Source organism: Mustela nivalis, assembly GCF_964662115.1.
Source record: "Mustela nivalis genome assembly, chromosome: 7".
Taxonomy (NCBI): Eukaryota; Metazoa; Chordata; class Mammalia; order Carnivora; family Mustelidae; genus Mustela; species Mustela nivalis.
Window position 1 is genome coordinate 13,899,495 of NC_139026.1, and position 19,263 is coordinate 13,918,757.

General features: G+C 42.1%; 1 protein-coding gene across 3 annotated transcripts in view; it reads left to right on the forward strand.

Moving 5' to 3' along the window:
- Positions 1 to 6,711, forward strand: part of PRDM4 (PR/SET domain 4) — a 28,315-nt gene extending 21,604 nt beyond the window's left edge. For all 3 annotated transcript variants that reach the window (XM_082740553.1, XM_082740552.1, XM_082740554.1), the window contains one exon: positions 5,014 to 6,711. In XM_082740553.1, coding sequence (XP_082596679.1) covers positions 5,014 to 5,326 — 313 coding nt within the window. In that variant the 3' untranslated portion in view covers positions 5,327 to 6,711. The remainder of the gene's footprint in view (positions 1 to 5,013) is intronic.
- The last annotated feature ends 12,552 nt before the right edge of the window (positions 6,712 to 19,263 follow it).

Sequence of the window (19,263 nt, forward strand, 5' to 3'; positions counted from 1 at the left end):
ATTCATAATTCTCAAAATGACTTTTTAAAAACAGTGTTCATGAGGGAGCTCCAGTATTAGTGTGAAATTTTAGAAACTAGACACACGAATTATTAAATACTATATAGAATTATACATCATTAGAGCTGAAAGAGATCTCTGGGATCATTTAGTCCAGCTGCTTATGTCAGTCAGCTTGAGCTCCCATAACCGAATACCTTCAGGAGACTGGAAATCCATAATCGGGGTGCTAGTATGGTTGGATTCTCAGGAGAGCCTTCTTCCTGGCTTGGAGATAGCTGCCTTCGTGCTGGGTCCCCACATGGGAGACAGCAGATGAGCTTTGTTCTGTCTGCCTTTTCTTCGGACACTTACCCCATCATGGGGGGTCCAGTCTTCATGACCTCATCTAAATCTAATTACCTCCCATAGTTTCCACCTCCAGATACCATAACATTGTGGTTTAGGTCTGCAGCATAAGAATTTACTGGGGGATGGGGCACACAAGCGTTCAGCCCATAGCACTGCTCGTAATAATCACTTGGAAGATGTGAAAAACAGTTGGTGCCAGGGCCCTGCCTCCAGGGATTCTAATTTAGTTGGTTAGGGATAGAGCCCTGGCTGTGGTAATTTTTAAAGCCTCCCCAAGCGACTCTGATGTCCAGCCAGTGTTGAGAGCTACTGAATTCATCCAGATGAAAGGCTTGTTTCCACAGTGTCTCTGGCAAGTGGTACTGTGGTCTTCTAGAATACCACACAACTGATTTATTTACTTCTGAGCAAAAGTTTTGCTTGAATCAGCTTATGTCGGCCTCTATCCATTCACTCTACACATGTCTCTGGAATGATGCATGTAGGTTTAGTATCTCTTTAAACTCACAGACTTTAGTATTTAATGATTGCTGTCATATTCCCTTTAAACCCTCATTTCATCAGGCTTAAAGTCCTAATTTCTGCAGCTTTCCCTCTTATCACCTGGTTTCAGATTCGGTACCCAGAAGTAAAGACAATATCCTGGATGTGATCTGTGCTTATTAATAAATGGAATTATTTTCTTCCTTGATCTCTTCTTTTAGGTGATGCCTAAACTTGCACTTGCTTTTTCTGTAGCCATTTCACAGCATAATGCAATATAAATTATTTTGAGGTTAGTGATGTAACTATTTCTCCATTGGGTTTGAGAATTGGCTTAATCAGGTATTCACCAATGAAAACAATTTTCTTTAAGTGTGGATCCTCACTCTTTGTCACAATGGCAAGACATAATAACCCTCTTTGCCAAACTCCCATGGGATACAAAGTTTTTAGGTCATCAGAGCTTTAACCTAGTATGTAAGTCATTCATAATTAAGCACTACTCAAAATATTTTTTTAAAGATTTATTTATTTTAGAAAAGCAGAGAGAGAGCGCACGTGTGTGCGCACATGATAGGGGAGGGACAGAGAGAGAGAGAGAGGAGAGACTCTCAGGCAGACTCCCTGCCGAACGTGGAGTCTCATGCAGGGCTTGATCTCATGACCATGAGAGCTGAGCCAAAATCAAGAGTCGGATGCTAAAGCAACTGAGCCACCCAGGTGCCCCCACTCAAAATGTTTTTGAATGAGACTATAAATTTTCCTGTGGATATCACTGGTAAAACTTTCAGATGTTTGCATTTTTTACCTTTAGACGTTTCAAAATGGATATAGCAGTATTGAAATTCATTTTGTTTATCTGCTTAGGAACAATCTTAGCTACAGCCCTAAAGCAAGTGCAGGAGGAGTTCCTTTCCCACAGTTTGAGGGGAGTGCGAGGCATGTGGCAGAGACTGACTTGGCCCTTTCCCTCAGAGCATCTTGAGAGCCCAAGCAGGGATGCATACTACTGGTCATCTCCGTGGTCCCATGGCTTTTTAGATACCATCTTTACAATTTATTTATTTATTATTATTTTTAAAGATTCATTTATTTATTTGACAGACAGAGATCACAAGTAGGCAGAAAAGCAGTCAGAGAGGGAGGGGAAAGCAGGCTCCCTGCTAAACAGAGAGCCCAATGTGGGGCTCGATCCAGGACCCTGGGATCATGACCTGAGCCGAAGGCAGAGGCTTTAACCCACTGAGCCACCCAGGCGCCCCCCATCTTTACAATTTATATCTCCAGCCTTATATATCTAACCATCCACTCAGCATCTCTCAGTTGTCCACTAAGGCAACTCAAACCTGGTATGTCTAAAACTCAGCTCTTAATATTACCCCCACAAACTTGGTTTTTCCCCATTGATCATCAGCTCAGGAAATGGTGCCCCCGTTCATCCCAGTGGCTTACGCCAAACACCTCAGAGCTGTCTTTAACTCAGTCTTCCATTCTCCATTTAGCTTTATCTAGTCAGGACCATCAGCATCTTTTGTTTGGATCAGCTCAGTAGTCTTCCAGCCAGCCTCTCTGCTCCTGGTCTTTCTGCTTCTGTTCTTCCCAGACATGCATATACAGGCGCTGTATTCTGTCACAATAACTGGAGTGATCCCTTTAAAACATAACCCAGACTGTGTTATCTCTGCTCATAATTCCCCCACGGCTTCCCATCATACTTAGGTTAGAAAGTGTGAAAGTCCCTTCATGATGTAGTGGTATGAGACTGCCTCTCCCACTTCATCTTGACTTACTTTTCTTTTTTTTCTTTTTTTTTTTTTTAAAAAACATGAGACTTTTTTTTTTTTTTTTTTTAAGATTTTATTTATTTGTCAGAGAGAGAGCACGAGCGAAAGTGAGCACAGGCAGACAGAGTGGAAGGCAGAGGCAGAGGGAGAAGCAGGCTCCCTGCAAAGCAAGGAGCCCGATGTGGGACTCGATCCCAGGACGCTGGGATCATGACCTGAGCCGAAGGCAGCTGCTTAACCAACTGAGCCACCCAGGCGTCCCTTGACTTACTTTTCTACTCATGTTCTGCTTTAGCCACATTGCTCCCCCACCCCTGCCAACCCTTGATGAGACTCTGGCACAGTAAACAGACTTCAGGCTCAGGAGCTTGTCTGCCTGCCCCACTTCATTCAGGTTATTGCTCAAAAATGTCATCTCAGAATGGCCTTCCTTGACTATCGTTTTTTTTTTTTTTTTTTAACTATTTTTATTAACATATAATGTATTATTTGCCCCAGAGGTACAGGTCTGTGAATCATCAGGCTTAAACATTTCATAGCACTCACCATAGCACATACCCTTTCCCTACCTCCTCACCCCCCAGCAACCCTCAGTTTGTTTTGTGAAATTAAGAGTCTCTTACGGTTTGTCTCCCTCCCGATCCCACCTTGTTTCGTTTTTTCCTTCCCTCTTCCTTGACTATCTTATCTAAAATAGAACTCCATCACTCTGACCTGGGCTTTGTTGTTGTTTTTTTCCCCCATAGTAGTTTTTACTGTTTGATCCGATGTTATGTATTTTTTGTTTGTGGTGTAACTCCTCCATTAGAACATATGTTCTGAGAAAGCAGGGGCTTAGTTTTCCACATCCCGCAACTCTGCAGAATTCCTCAGTGCCCTCTTCTGCTGGGAGAAGGTGGTAGAAATGGTAAGGAGGCCAGACTTAAGAACTTCTCGCTGCGCCCTACCACTTCTTCAAGGATTTTGACCTTTTTATCTGTTTTGCATATTGAGCCTGTAAGATGTAGGGTTCAGGGGTGCCTGGGTGGCTCAGTGGGTTAAAGCTTCTGCCTTCAGCTCAGGTCATGATCCCAGGGTCCTGGGATTGAGCCTCGAATTGGGCTCTCTGCTCTGCAGGGAGCCTGCTTCCCTTCCTCTCTCTTTGCTTGCTGCTCTACCTACTTGTGATCTCTGTCTGTCAAATAAATAAATAAAATCTTTTTAAAAAAATAAATAAAATTTTTTAAAAAAAGGATGTAAGGTTCAGCTGCTCAAAAAAAGAGTTACAGAATTCCTGGTCTATATGATGTCTTAGGTTTTTTTTTTTTTTTCCAGCTCTAAGATGTCTTAGCCAGGGTTACTCAAGCCTTGACACAACTGGCATTTTGAGTTGGGTAATTTTTTGTTAAATGGGATACCGTTAGCACCATAGTGAGATCCCATTATGTATTGGGCAGTTGTCAAAAATGTTCAAATTTGAATCTTCCAGTCGAGAATGTGGGGCAGCAGGAACTCCCAAGTGGCTGTTGATGGGCATGAATGTATTAATACTACCTCATTAGAGGGGCACCTGGCAGGTTCAGTTGGTAGAGCATGCAGCTCTTGATCTTGAGGTTATAAGTTCAAGCCCCATGTTAGGGGTAGAGATTACTTCAAAATAATTATTACTATATATATATATTTTAAAATTTTATTTATTTATTTGACAGAGATCACAAGTAGAGAGGCAGGCAGAGAGAGAGGGGGAAGCAGGCTCCCCACTGAGCAGAGAGCCCGAAGGCAGAAACTTTAACCCACTGAGCCACCCACGTGCCACTTCAAAATAAAATCTTCAGAAGAAATACTGCCATATTGGAAAAGTTTAATATTACCCAGTAAAGTTGAAGATGTGCATATCTTTTGATCTAATTATACCATATGTGCCCTAAAGAAACTCATGCATATGCAGACCAATATACAAATATAGAAATATTCATAGTGGTCTTTCCTGTGAAGATAAATAATTGGAAAGCACGAAAACATCCATAAACAAAAGACAAATCCGGTACCACATATAAGTTGTGGTGTATTTGTAAGTCGTATATACAGCCCTGGAAGGGAGCAAACTGCTGGTACTTGGAGCAACTTGAATAGATTTCATCACATCAGACACAAAGGAGTTAAATACAGCGTGATCCCAAACAGGCAAAGTCAAATATTAGACTCAGGTTTTAATCTTAGGGTTGTGAGTTCAAGCTCTGGTGTTGGGCTCCATGCTGGGCATGGAGCCTACTTTAAAAAAAGGGAGCGGGGGCATGATCTGATAGAATGGTAGAGCTTTTCTGACAAAGACCTGAGGAGGTTATGAAGAATAAATGTGTGCCTTACTTGTCATTTGTAACCCCAAAACAAATGTTTTCTCTCGTGTTCCTCGTAGAGAACGCCAGATCAAGTGTCCTAAGTGTGACAAGCTGTTCTTGAGAACAAATCACTTGAAGAAACATCTCAATTCTCACGAGGGAAAACGGGATTATGTCTGTGAAAAATGTACAAAGGCTTATCTTACCAAATATCATCTCACCCGCCACCTGAAAACCTGCAAAGGTCCCACCTCCAGTTCGTCAGCACAAGAGGAGGAGGAAGATGATGACTCAGAGGAGGAAGAACTAGCGGACTCGGTGGGGACAGAAGACTGTCGGGTCAACAGTGCCGTGTATTCAGCAGGTGACTCTCTCTCGGCACCTAAGTAAAAAGCCAACAGTTTTGGATGGACAATGCAAAAGGGAAAAACATGCAACCGGTTATCCACTACAGTGGTTTTTATATAAAATGGTTTCTGATTTTCTTCCAGCCAAACAGTCAAAGCAGACTGAATGGGAATGGATAAAGCACTTACAGAGGAGTATCCTATGAAAACACTCTAGAACAGATTGGGAAAAGAGAGCAGGCTAAACTGTTTTTAAGTGATGTATGGGGCGTCCGTTCCTTATTTTCCTGATAAACTAGGTGATGCATTTATACCTGAGTCCAAGCTGTCCTCCGCCCAGACAAATCAGATTTATTTGAAATTCTTCCCCTTGTTCCTTTTTCTTCCCGGCCCTGTGATGTAGTAGCACTCTAAACTTGGTCCCTGCCTCGCTGTCATCCCGATTGCTGATTGTGGTTCTGGTGTTGTGTTTTATGTAGACTGTTGTGACTTAAGTCATCCCAGAATGAATTGGAACACAGCAGTGTAAGCTTATCTGACTTAAGCTGACAAGTTTAAAGTACCACCTGCCTTAGTCTCTCTTGGCTACTTGGGAGTTTAGGGTAGATCTTCCCAGAATTTCAGCAGATGCCTCAAGGGCAAATGAAAAAGAACCAGTCAGGCAACAGGCAATGGTGGAGAAAAAAAAAAGGAGAGACATCTGGGCCACTGTCCAAAAAAACTAGCTTTGATGGAAGCCAGTTTGAGACACCTGTTTTTGTTCCTTAGAGATCTTTGTAGGTTTAGACATGTCTCTCTCTCTCCAGTAAAGCTTCTAGCCTCTAGACAAAGGGGAGCTGGAGGTGTAGTGAGTCATATAATACCTGTTGGATTATCTCCTGACAACAAGCACGTGTGGACTCAGCTGGCTAAGTGGTACCTTGGACTGTGGAAAGGAGGAGGAAATGATCCTTTATATCTGCCTTTTCCTTCGAGAAAGAACAAGAAAGACACCATTAAAATGTTGCCAACTCAGAATGACGAAGGATTTCAGATATTAGTGCGTTTGCAAGGTTAGGCCTCAGTTGTCTGTGGTGAAGGGTCTCATCAGTTAAGCATGGTCGGTGTTAACGGATTTCGAAGGTATGGAAGGCTCGATGGTCACCACATGGGTGTGTTTTCAGGGTCCCAGTGTAGTTAATCCATCCATCTGGTCTTTCACTTGATCTCACACATATAACCTGCTTTCAGCAAGAAGCAAACACATCGTTGAGATGACGTTGAGAGGCTGGTGGATGGAACTGCTTCTGCTCTAAAGGGCAGCCTCTGGGCTGGAGTAGAGCGGACTCTGGTGGGAGGGTTTTGCTGCTAATGTATTTATGGAATGAATGTATTTCATTCAAATCTGTATTCCTCTAGGAAGGATTAAAATAAAAACCTTTTTTAAAATACAGGTTTCTCTTGTAATCTCATTTTGTGGAAGAAGAAAGTCATTTAGGGAAAAATTAGGTATAGCTTGGTTTTGTTTTCTATGGTTAGAAGTGGAGAAAGTATTTTCTAAGTAGCATAACTTTGGGATAATATTGTATTTCTGCATAACGGTGGCTAAATGAACTATGCTTTCTCTGTTTCCCATTCTCATGTCCGGCCCTCGTCCTCCCTAAGGGAGTGCCTTTACTGCCTTCATGGAGAACTTGGGTGGGTGTACAGTTGAGGAACTGGGCGAGGTGGTGGTGGTTAGAGCTGGCTACTTGATACTGGGTCATGAAGCCTCTGTCGATAGCGCTGGTAGGACTGGGGCAGCTCCAGACAGCCTTTTGCCAAAGGCATCCTGAGGGCAGGCCACCTCTGTTTCCAGGAAACTTGGTGCTGAACTACCAGCTCCGGCTCTCCATCCGTCTCACTAGCTCATGCTGGGTTAATTGCTTTCATTTCCCAGCACTGGTTGAGATGCTGTCCACGATTGTTAACCTGATAGGAAAACAAGAAACCTGGGAAGTGGTTTGAGAATGTAGCTGTTGGGGGTGCCTGGGTGGCTCAGTGTATTAAGCCACTGCCTTCGGCTCAGGTCATGATCTCAGGGTCCTGGGATCGAGTCTGGCATCGGGCTCTCTGCTCAGCAGGGAGCCTGCTTCCCTTCCTCTCTCTCTGCCTGCCTCTCTGCCTACTTGTGATCTCTCTCTGTCAAATAAATAAATAAAATCTTTAAAAAAAAGAAAAAAGAATGTAGCTGTTGCTTATTTACAACTATCCTTCCCATGTTTTCCCTCTTAGACTCCTATGGCACATTCTAAGTCATTCCCAGGAAATAAACCAATTGGTAACTGCACTTTTGCCAAGGGTTTACTCAGCCATCTGTTACTGTTGCCGGTGGCCTTGTCTGCTGCTGCTGTTGGGGTCAGTCTATTGTTGGGTAATGGTCACACTGAGAGGCAGGACGTGAGTTGTGGGCTCTGGAGCCCTGCCGAATGTCTGCACTCTGGGCTTTGCTGCATGATGGTTTGTATCCTTAGCCAAGTTTTGTGAACTTTTTATTCCTCTGTTAACTGTAAAAGAGAACAGTAAGTGTTCCCATTTGTAATGCTGTTTGATGTTAATACATGTAAAGGGCTACCATGGTGCCCCACATACGGTAAACAGTATTAGCTAATCGTCCAGTTTTAAATTAGCCCAGCATAGATTTCTAGTCTGTAGGTGACCCAAGAAGCTCCAGGTTTTAATACAAGTAAAAGACTCATGATTTGAGTTTTCCAGGCCAAACCTAGAAGCTAGTTTGCAGTTTTCTTGTAGTTTCATACATGAGGCTCGGTGTTTCCTTCCTTCAAAGGTGAGTTGTTCATAACCTCTCGTGTGTGCTGAGCTGAGTTCCTCAGCACATCAAAGGGCAAAGGTGTTAAGAGTCTCCTTTTCAGCACGTTGGCCTGTATACACGCTTGGAGGTAAACACCTTCAGCTGTGTCCTGAGGAACATGAGCGTACCAGAAGCTCTCAGCCCGTCATCAGGTATGTGAACTTGTAGTATCTGATCGCCAAAGCTGCATCGTAGGGCCAGACACTCCAAAATCGCCTATCTGCATGTATACAAGTGACTACTGTGTTAGGGGTTGAATTGTGTTACCCCAAGATTCATATATGGAAGTTCTAACCGCTGGTACCTCAGAAGTATGAGCATATTTGGAGATGACGTCTTCAAAGAAGTGATTGAGTTAAAAACGAGTTCCTTCATCCGTGTCACTGGTCTGGTAAAGGAAACGGACACGGGTGAAGATCACTCATCTGTAAAACAAGGAAAGAGGCCTCAGAAGAAACAACTCTGCTGATACCTTGACCTCTGACTTCTGGTCTCCAGAACTGTGAGAAAACGAATTTCTGTTGGTTAAGTCAGCCAGTTTGTGGTACTTTGTTATGACAGTCCTGGCAAGCTCAACGGTGGCCAACTGAAGGTGGCATCTTTATGATGATTGCTCAATAAGGAGGAGCTTCCAGAAGCATGGTGGTAACTGTAACCTCAGCTTTGCAAATCCCCGTGAGCAACGTAAATGGCAGGAGCAGTTCACCGTGGTGTGTACGTTCCCAGATCCTGTGCTTCTGAAAGGGATAGAATCACCTCTCAGCAATGTTTTGTTCCTTCATTTTACTTGCGTATATACACCTTGAGAGTCATGAAGTGCCCCAGACCCATGTAGTCCTCAGACAAGGACAAAGCTCTCAAAAACAGTCTGAGTACTGGTGCAGTTTAAGGCATTATAGGTGAACAGAGAAAAGGAGCCGGGACTCTAACCCTACCCTCCGGAAACGAAATCTTGCAGAGACCTGATTGTGCAGCGGGATCACCTAAGGAGCTAAGAGATGTCAGGTGTCCACATCGGCCCCAGGCCTACTGACAAGTCTGCTGGGATCCCTAGGCCCAGCTGATCCTGGAGCTGTCCACGAGTCTTCTGTTGGGAGCCTTGGAAGACAGGGGTGCAGACGTCTATCCCTGATGCAAGCCAGACCATGGTGAGTGTTGCAGGTGTAAGTATTATTAAAATCCAGGAGCAAGAGTGGAAAAGTCCTAAGAGAAGACTAGTAAAGAAAAGTGGGGTAGACCCGCCTGGATCTAAGTCGTAATAAAGATGGGGCAATGTTGGGACGCCTGGGTGGCTCAGTTGGTTAAGCGGCTGCCTTCGGCTCAGGTCATGATCCCAGGGTCCTGGGATCGAGTCCCACATCAGGCTCCTTGCTCGGCAGGGAGCCTGCTTCTCCCTCTGCCTCTAGCCTGCCATTCTGTGCCTGTGCTTGTGCTCTGTATCTCTCTCTCTCTCTCTCTAACAAATAAATAAAAAAATCTTAAAAAAAAAAAGATGGGGCAATGTGTTCAAGATAGAGGACTAAAAATTTTAGAATACCTGGTTTACCAAATAAATAGCTGCTTTTTGGTTGTTTTTAATTACAGGGATACAGTTTACTTGTGGCAGGCATTGTTCTTCTAAATGCTTTATAAATAATATTTAAGCTGCATAGTTGACCTGTGACCTGTGATTATCCTTACTTGATATCATAAGAGGCTGAGGTACAGAGAGTTAAGAGGCAGATGGTTCCCTGACTAGTTGAGGTGCAGTCTGTGCCTCGCTAGCCAGGCTTTATTGATTCTTCAAGTGGCCCAATTAAATTTGGAATCTCACCATGGCATATATCCATTACACATCTTCAAAGGAAATCACAAAATCTAAGCTATTCCATTAGATAACGCTTATTTATAGACATGAATTAGGGAGCTCGTGATGAGTACGCTCTAGTTTTTGTGTTCTCTGCTCTGTGGCAGCACATCCCTGGCCCTTCTGTACTGCTTCGGACTTGTTGAGGCCCAGGCTGGAGACGGGCTTTGTTTGGAGATGAACGTCAAGGTACATTTATAGCCACAGTAAGAGAAAATCACTCAAGGAGGAAGGTAGTGATCGTAGGAAAGTTGGTCAATGGACCACTTCCGGCCCTTCTTAGCCAAGAACATGGTCTCCTGCATTTTTGACACATTTACTTGCACAGACATCCTAGAATAATAGTAGTATATTTTAGTTTAATGTCTGTTTAGTCCTTCTAGAGCATTATGAAAGGAGGTTTTATCTCATTTTATAGATGGTGAAAACAAAGTTCAGAAAATTAAGACTTTCTACATTTCCTATCAGTGATCTGCCTGGTAGGACTTGCTGAACTGTACGTATTTCAGGGTGCCTGGGTGGCTCAGTTCAGCATCCGTCTCTTGATCTGAGCACAGGTCGTCATCTCAGGGCTGTGAGTTCAAACCCCACACTGGGTTCTCTTTCATGTTCCTCTGACGATGTGACACCTCATTTCAGGGCGCATCACGCTGCCGCCTGTAGTAGTTGTGTGTTTGCCCTGGGGTGAGAAATGCATTTTTATAAACAGAGAACACCTTTGTGGGTTATTGTGCTTAATTGGCTTAGAGTACTGGCTCTCAGCTTTGAAAGATGAATTATTCAGAAGCGTGGAAGATGACATCATACTCAATTATGGAATTTTTCAAGATGCCTGACCCAGATATGCTTCAGTGAAACGAATGCGAGCCAGGCTATTTTACATCTGAAATTCCAAAAACCCAAAGAGCGTTTCGGTATATACTCTCTTTGGGAAAGGAACATGTTAGACTTCAGGGGTGGTAGGGAGAGACGTGCACATGTAAAGAAAAGCAGTGGCTTGTGACCCAGAGATCCAACTTCAAGCTTCTAAAAAGGAAAAAAGAATGAAAAGGGTATAATGAAAAAGATATGTACAGCATCCTAGTCCTTTCTTATAGCTGTGTGGTTAGGACGGAGGACTATATCGGTGTTTTTAACAGTGTAGATGGAAGAAGTCTAAGTGTCCTCCGGAAGGGCAGTGTTGAATAAATCATGGCACATCCATAAGAACAATACAGTGCTGTCATCAATCAGGATGAGGTAATCCGTATGTTAACGTGAAATTATCTCCAAAACATACAAAGTGAAAAAGCATGTTGTCGGACCCATTACCTATATCTACATAATACGGTAATCAGAATTATACAAAGAAGATACCATAGATTATCAATTCCCTTTTATACTTTCCTGAGCTATAGAGTCTGGAAAGCTAAAACCTGCTTCCCAGACTCCTTTAGAGCTAAGATTCCAAAAAAAACCCCAAAGTTCTCTGATCAGATGCACTTATATGAGATTTTGATGCAGAACTGAGTTATGTTGGGGGAACAGCAAGGCCTGAGGCATCTATTATATTATTATGCAGGCTTGGATCTTACCAAGGGTGATTTTGGAGCTAATGGCTGTGATGGATGGAGGTTTTCTGATGTGGCAGGAACTTCTCGATCATAAAAACAGCAGCTGTGCCTTGCAATTTCACTTCTGTGATTATGGGTTTGGAAGTCATTCCTGGAATTCAGCCTACAATCCATTTCAGATCTTTTTCAGTGATACCATGAGTTTACGATGCTGCTTCATAAATTCCTTTTGCTTCAACTAGAGCAAGGAGATTCTGTCGTCTGAATATAAATGCTGATCAAGTAATTGATATCAGAAATATTGCAGGAAACAAATCCTCAAGGAAACGTGATCTTAGTTTAGTTATATGACCTGTCTGGGTTTCAGGGCAGAATGGGACACAGAATTATACTGGAACCTGGTTTAGAGCTTCACCTTTGATTATTGCATTGAAATGTACCCTTATCAATAAATTCAGCTTGATCTAAATTACGTTTGTCTCCCCTTGGGTTAGCATTCTCAGAGGATTTTGTTTTTGTTTTTAACATATATTCCTCAAGAGTTATGAAATCCTTGTAACTCTGTTAATATGTAAGCCTTCTTTTCCAGGGTTTGACTTTGGAATTACAGAGAATTTGAAGGTTTGGCTTAGGCAGGGGTCAGAGGCAGTATGAGGTGTAGGAGTGGTAAATGAGAACTGGAATTCTGTTTTGTTGTGGTCATTAGAGGGTATTCAAGAAAGTCAGCCAACCTCATTAGATAGGGGAGGAGGAGCTGCTACTGTTGACAAGGGAAATCTTTGGGGTTTTGGGTGCTTGAAGTTACTAGAATCTTCTCAAGTATCACCATTTTACCTTTCAGGTTTTTACTCCACCACCACCACCACCCCCATAATAATTCTCGTTTAAGAAATCTGTTGAAACTGTGAATCCAACCTGTGTTGTAAATCAGTAAGAGCTACAAGAGGGAAGATATTATTCAGAACAGTCATGGATAATCCCTGGTTCTCTGAACTAGCTTATATGTCTATTAGGCAGTTGGATAGGAATGTGAAGTGTGCCTCACTGTTAAGATTTTCCATTTTTTTCTTGTAACAGTTCTGGTAAGTTGTGCTTTTCTAGGAATTTGTTCATTTTGAAAAAACATGTTCAAATTTAGTCACTTAAAGTTCTGTATTTAATCAATGTCTATAACATCTGTAGTGTTCCCTTTTTTGTTCCTGGTGTTGATAAATGTGTGTGGTTTTTTGTGATTAGTATTGCTCATAGGTTTATTAATTTTTTAGCATCCTAAAGAATCAATTTTTTTTTTTTTGCTTTGATCATTCTCTATTGTATGTTTGTTTCCCATGACATTAAATTCTACCTTCAATCGTTCTGTGTACATTTTGGCTTTAAATCACTCTTCTTTTTCTTAGTGTGGCTACTTAAATAATGGAACTTAAAGTCTATTTTGTCTGATACAAGTATTGCTAACCTGGCTTTCTTTTGACATCTATTTGCATGATAAATGTTTCTTCATCTCCTCACTTTAAATCTGCAGGTGTTTTTATGTCTGAAATGAGTCTTTTGTAGGCAACATGTGGTTGGATCTTGTCTTTTTATCCATTATGGCACCCTGTGTCCTTTGATTGGAGTGTTTAGTACATATACCTTCAAAGTAATTATTTCTTAACTATTTTTTTTAAGTAAGCTCTATGCCCAACATGAGGCATGAACTCATGACCCCAAGATTAAGAATCACATGTTTTACTTACTTAGCCAACTGGGTGACCCTCAAAGTAATTTTTTTAAAAGATTTTTTTTATTTATTTATTTGACAGAGAGAGATCACAAGTAGGCAGAAAGGCAGGCAAAGAGAGAGGAGGAAGCAGGCTCCCTGCCAAGCAGAGAGCCTGATGTGGGACTCGATCCCAGGACCCTGAGATCATGACCTGAGCCAAAGGCAAAGGCTTAACCCATTGAGCCACCCAGGCACCCTCAAAGTAATTTTTGATATGTATTTATTGCCATTTTGTTACTTGTTTGGGTAGTTTTGTAGTGTTTTTTTTTTTTTTTTCCTGATCTTTCTCTTGCTCTCTTTCATGGTTTGTTGGCTTTCTTTAGTGATCTATTTGGATTTCTTTCTCTTTATTCTTTGCATACCTATTACTGCTTTTTGATTTGTGGTTAGGTTTGTATATTATATCTTCTGCAGGTCGTAGTCTATACGAAGTTGATGGTTGTTTGAGCCCATTCCTTTTTCTTTTTCTTTTTTTTTTTTAAGATTTTGTTCATTTATTTGACAGAGAGCGAGATCACAAGTAGAGAGGAAGGCAGAGACAGAAGGGGAAGCAGGCTCCCTGCTGAGCAGAGAGTCTGATGTGGGCCCCCATCCCAGGACCCTGAGGCAGAGGCTTAACCCACTGAGCCACCCAGGTGCCCCTGAGCCCATTCTTTTTTTTTTTTTCCCTTTTTGTAGTCTCCACATCCAATACGGAGCCCAACCCAAAGTTTGAACTCATAACCCTGAGATCAAAACCTCGGCTGAAGAGTCAGGTGCTTAACTTCTTGAGTCTTCCAGGTGCCCCTGTTTACCCGTTCTTTATTCTTTTCCCCCACCTTCCGTGTTTTTTAGGTAGTTGGTGTCATATTTTATATCCTTTTATTCTATGAATCTTTTCTCTTTCAGCACTTTTTTTTCCCCTTTTCAGCACTTTGAATATATCCTGCCATTCCCTTCTGTCCTGTAAAGTTTTTGTTGAAAAATCCACGTATAGCCTTATGCGGTTTCCCTTGTGTGTAACTGTCTTCTGCTTTATTATTATTATTTTTTTAAGAAGTATTCTCCTTTTTTTTTTAAGGTTCTATTTATTTATTTGACAGACAGATCACAAGTAGGTAGAGAGGCAGGTAGAGAGAGAGGAAGGGAAGCAGGCTCCCTGCTGAGCAGAGAGCCCAATGCGGGGCTTGATCCCAGGACCCCGGGATCATGACCCGAGCCGAAGGCAGAGGCTTTATCCCACTGACACACCGAGGCACCCCTATTATTATTTAAAAAAATATTTTATTTATTTATCTGACAGCAAGCACAAGCAGGGGGAGCAGCAAGCAGAGAGTAAGGGACAAGTAGGAGCCCTACTGAGCAAGAAGCCTGCTATGGGGCTCAATCCCAGGACCCTGAGATCATGATCTGACTGAGCCAATAGCCGATACTTAGTTGACTAAACCACCCAGGCGCCTCTCTTCTGAGGCTTTAAAAAGTTTTTTAAGGGCACCTGGGTGGCTCAGTCATTAAGCATCTGCCTTCGCTCAGGTGAGGGTCGCAGGGTCCTGGGATTGATCCCCACATCAGGCTCCCTGCTCAGTGGAAAACCTGCTTCTCCCTCTCCCACTTCCCCTGCTGTGTTCCCTTCTCACTCTCTCTCGGTCAAATAAATAAATAAAATCTTTTTAAAAAAAGTTTTCTTTAGCACTGCTTATTACCATTTTGTGTCTTGTTATGGACTTCCTTAGTTTGATTTTTTCGGGGGTAATCTCTGTGCCTCATGGATCTGAATATTTGTTTCCTTCCCCAGGATAAGAAATATTTCAGCTATTATTTCTTCAAATAAATTTTCTGTCCTCCTTTCTCTCTCTTTTTCTTCTGGGATCCCTATAATGTGGTGGTTATTATACTTTATGCAGTCACTGATTACCCTAAAACTGTTCTCAATTTCCATAATTTTTTTCTCTCCTTTATTTGTTCAGCTTGGTTACTTTCCATTACTCTGTCTTCCAGGACATTAATTAATTCCTCTGCTTCCTCTAGCCTGTTATTTATTCCATTAAGTATATATTTTTTAAGATTTTATTTATTTATATGAGAGAGAGAGAGTGTGTGTGAGAGCAGGAGAGGGAGAAGCAGAGTCCCTGGTGAGCAGGGAGCCTGATGCAGGGCTTGATCCCAGGACCTTGGGATCATGACCTGAACCAAGGGCAGAAGCATAACTGACTGAGTCACCCAGGTGCCCCCATCAAGTGTATTTTTAATTTCATTTATTGTCTTCATCTCTGGTTGGTTCTTGTTTTGTCTCTTTGTTAAGGGGTTTTACTGATGCTTGCCCCTCTTTTCTCAAGTCCAGTGAGTATCTTTAGGATCATTAGTTTAAATTCTCTGTCAGACATATTACTTATATCTGTTTTGCTTAGGTCTCATGCTGTGGTGTGGTCCTTTCATTTGGGACATATTCCTTTGTCTCCTCATTTTGTCTGACTCTGCTTCTGTGTGTTAGGAAAGTTAGCGATATCTTTTGCTTTTGAAAGTAACAGGCTTATGAAGAGGTCCTGTAGTGCCCTGTCATACAGTGTCTTTTGTTCCCCAGGGTCTGGTACTCCATGGAGTGTCTCCTGTGTGTGTTGTATGTCCCTTGCTGTTGAGTCCCGGCCTTTTTTTCTTTCAGTCCAGTTGTCTGCAGTAGCTTTCTTTTCCTATTGTGGGCAGTGTTTGGTCCCTCAATGGTTGGGGCATGATGTTTTAACAACGTGTATGTTGATCTGCTTTCGAAATGTGACATGCTGCCACCACTGCTGCTGGAACCAAGGCCTGCGAAAGATGAGATATTAATGGGGTTTGTGCCTGCGTTCTGGGGGAAGTGGCCCACAGCACCAGGACTGAGGCAAACATGACTAGGAGGGGCACATGGGGGGCGGGGCTTGGTGTAAGCAAGTTAGGCAGTGTCAGAGCAGGTTGGTGCAGGTGGCCATATGTTTATCCTGGAGGGTGGGAGAGGAAAGTGGTACATGCCAGTTCCTTTGTTCCTAGGGTTGGGGCCTCCCTGCACTCTGTCTCTCCAGGATATGCTCTGAGATGAGTAAACAACTCTCCCATCTGCCCCTGGCATTTTTCAAATTGCTGCTTCTACACTGTATCTCTTTGCTGGCTGTTTAAGGGTGGGGACTCAGATTCCTAACATTCTCCAAGCTGAACCCCCCAATTTAAAAATTCCAGGCTTTAAATCCCACTGATTGTAAGAACTCACAGGATTCAGCCAATGTTGCTTTCAGAGCCAAATGCTACAGGGATTTGTCTTCCCTGTGTGAGCTTCGCAATGAAAGAGTTAGTATCCTGTCCTTCTCCACAACCCCGGTTTCCTCTCCAGCATGGATGATGGCCATGGTCCCTTTTGTTCCCAAACTAAATCTTCATCATTCCTACCTTCTTCAATGTGACCTCTTCTCTTCCTTCAGTTGTGGAGCTTGTTCTGCTTGTCTTGGGTTGTTTTTTGGGTTATTTATGCTGATGTGAATATTGTCTAGTTGTATCAGATGAGGCAATCTTAGGGTCCTCCTACTCTGCCGGCCTCCCCCACTCTTTTACTTTCAATCTTTAAGTATACTTATAGATTGTGGCTCCTGCAAGCAGCATATACTTGCTTTATTTGGTTTTTACAGATTTGAATAACCTGCTTTTTAATTACTTAGATCATTTACATATAATATACTTTGACTATATTTGGCTTTAACTCTTCTATCTTACTGCTTGTTGTATATTTATTTCACTCATTCTGTATTCCTTTTTCTCTCCTTACTTCTTTTGGATTAATCAAATATTTATTATCTATACTCCTCCTCCCTTTTGGCTTATTGTGATTTTTTCACTATTCTTTTAGTAGTTAACCTATGAATCACAACATGCATCCTTGATTTATTAGAGTGTAGTATTCATTGCTTTTTTTTTTTTCTTTTTTGAAAGGGAGAGGGAGGTGGTGAGGGGCAGAGGAAGAGAGAGAGAACCCTAAGCAGGTTTCATGCGCAGTGTGGGGACCGACACAGGTCTTGATCTCATGACCCTGAGATCATGACTTGAGCTGAGATCAAGAGTTGTTTGCTTAATTGACTGAGCCACCAGATGCCCCATATCCATCACTTTTATCCCTTCCGAAATAACATCGGTATCACAAAATAATATACTCTCTTTGTCTCTTTCCAGCCTTTGATATTGTTGTCAGGCATTTTAATTTTACAGACATTTTAAATCCTATGCAAAATTGGTGTTGTTGTTTTATATAGTAATATTTACTTAAATTTACCCACATTGATCATTATCCCTTTTCTCATTTCCATGTTTCCATCTGGGATCATTTTCATTCAGCCTAAGTTTAATTAAAAAAAAAAAAAAGGTTCCACAACCACAGTAGAGCACTACATGGGACTTGAAGTCACAACCCCGAGATCAAGACCTGAGCTGAGATCAAGAGTTGGATGCTCAACTGACTGACGGAGCCACCCAGGTGCCCTATGATTCTGTATAAGTTTACTGTAGGTTTAAAGATAATTAATCTTCTTAGTTTTAAGACAATTGCATCTTAAAACATCTTTGTTTCATCTTTTTAAAAAAACAGCTTTATTGAGGATGTTTACTTAATCATAAAATTCACCCATTTAAACTGTACATTTCAGTGGTTTCTAGTATATTCAAAGATGTACAAGCATCACCACAATCCTATTTTAAAATATTTCTATCACCCCAAAAAGATCCCTTGTGCCTTTTTGCCCTCACTTCCCATTCTCACGGCTCGTGCCAGGAAATCAGTAGTCCACTGTCTCTACAGATTTGCCTTTTCTGAAAATTTAATGGATATGGACTCCTATAATATGTGGTTTCTTGTGTCTGGCTTTTTCCACGTAGCATGTTTCAAAGGTCCAGTCAGTGTGTATCAGTTCACTCCTTTATCACAACAGAATTCTGTTGTGTGGATATGCCACAATTTGTCTACTCACTTGTCAGGTGATAACGTTTGGATTGTTTCTACTTTTTGGCTATTATGAATAATGCTGCTGAGCACTTGCATACACATCTTTGTGTGGACAAGTTTTCATTTCTCTTACGCATTTACTCAGAAGTGGAATTGTGGGTTCATAAGGTAAATTTATTTTTTTTTTAATTTTTAAAGATAGAGGTCACAAGTAGGCAGAGAGGCAGGGAGAAGCAGGCTCCCCACTAAGTAGAGACCCTGCTGTAGGGCTCAATCCCAGGACCCTGGGATCATGACCTGAGCTGAAGGCAGAGGTTTTAAGCCACTGAGCCACCCAGGTGCCCCAAGGTAAATTTATCTTTTAACTTAAGAAACTACCTATTTTGGGGGCGCCTGGGTGGCTTAGTCATTAAGTGTCTGCCTTTGGCTCAGGTCATGATTCTGGGGTCCTGGGATTGAGCCCACGTTGGGCTCCCTGCTCAGCAGGAAACCTGCTTCTCCCTCTCCCACTCCCCCTGCTTGTGTTCCCTCTCTCCCTGTGTCTGTCTCTGTCAAATAAATAAGTAAAACATTTTAAAAGTGCCTATTTTCCACAGTGGCCGTATCACTTCACATTCCTGCTAGTAAGGAATCACTTAGTGTTAAGGTTAAGGAATCACTAGTGTTAGGGTTCCAGCATCTACACAACCTCCCCAGCACTTGTTTCTATATATCTTTTATTATGGTTTTTCTAGTGGGTGTGAAGAGATAACTTATTATGGTTTTAATTTGCATTTCCCTGATGTTGAGCATTTCCCTCGAAGGGCTTCTTTTATTGGTGCCTTTCATCAGTTTTGGAAAAATTCTTAACCATAGTTTCTTTGAATGCTGCTTTCTCATCCGTTCTCAGATTGCAGTTACGTGTATGTAGACTTTTGCACCATGTCTGTTGGTGTGTTTTATGGGGTTTTTTGTACTTTTCTTTTTTCTTAAGATTTTATTTATTTCACAGAAAGCACAAGCAGGGGGAGCTGCAGGCAGAGGGAGAGGGAGATGCAAACTCCCTGCTGAGCAGAG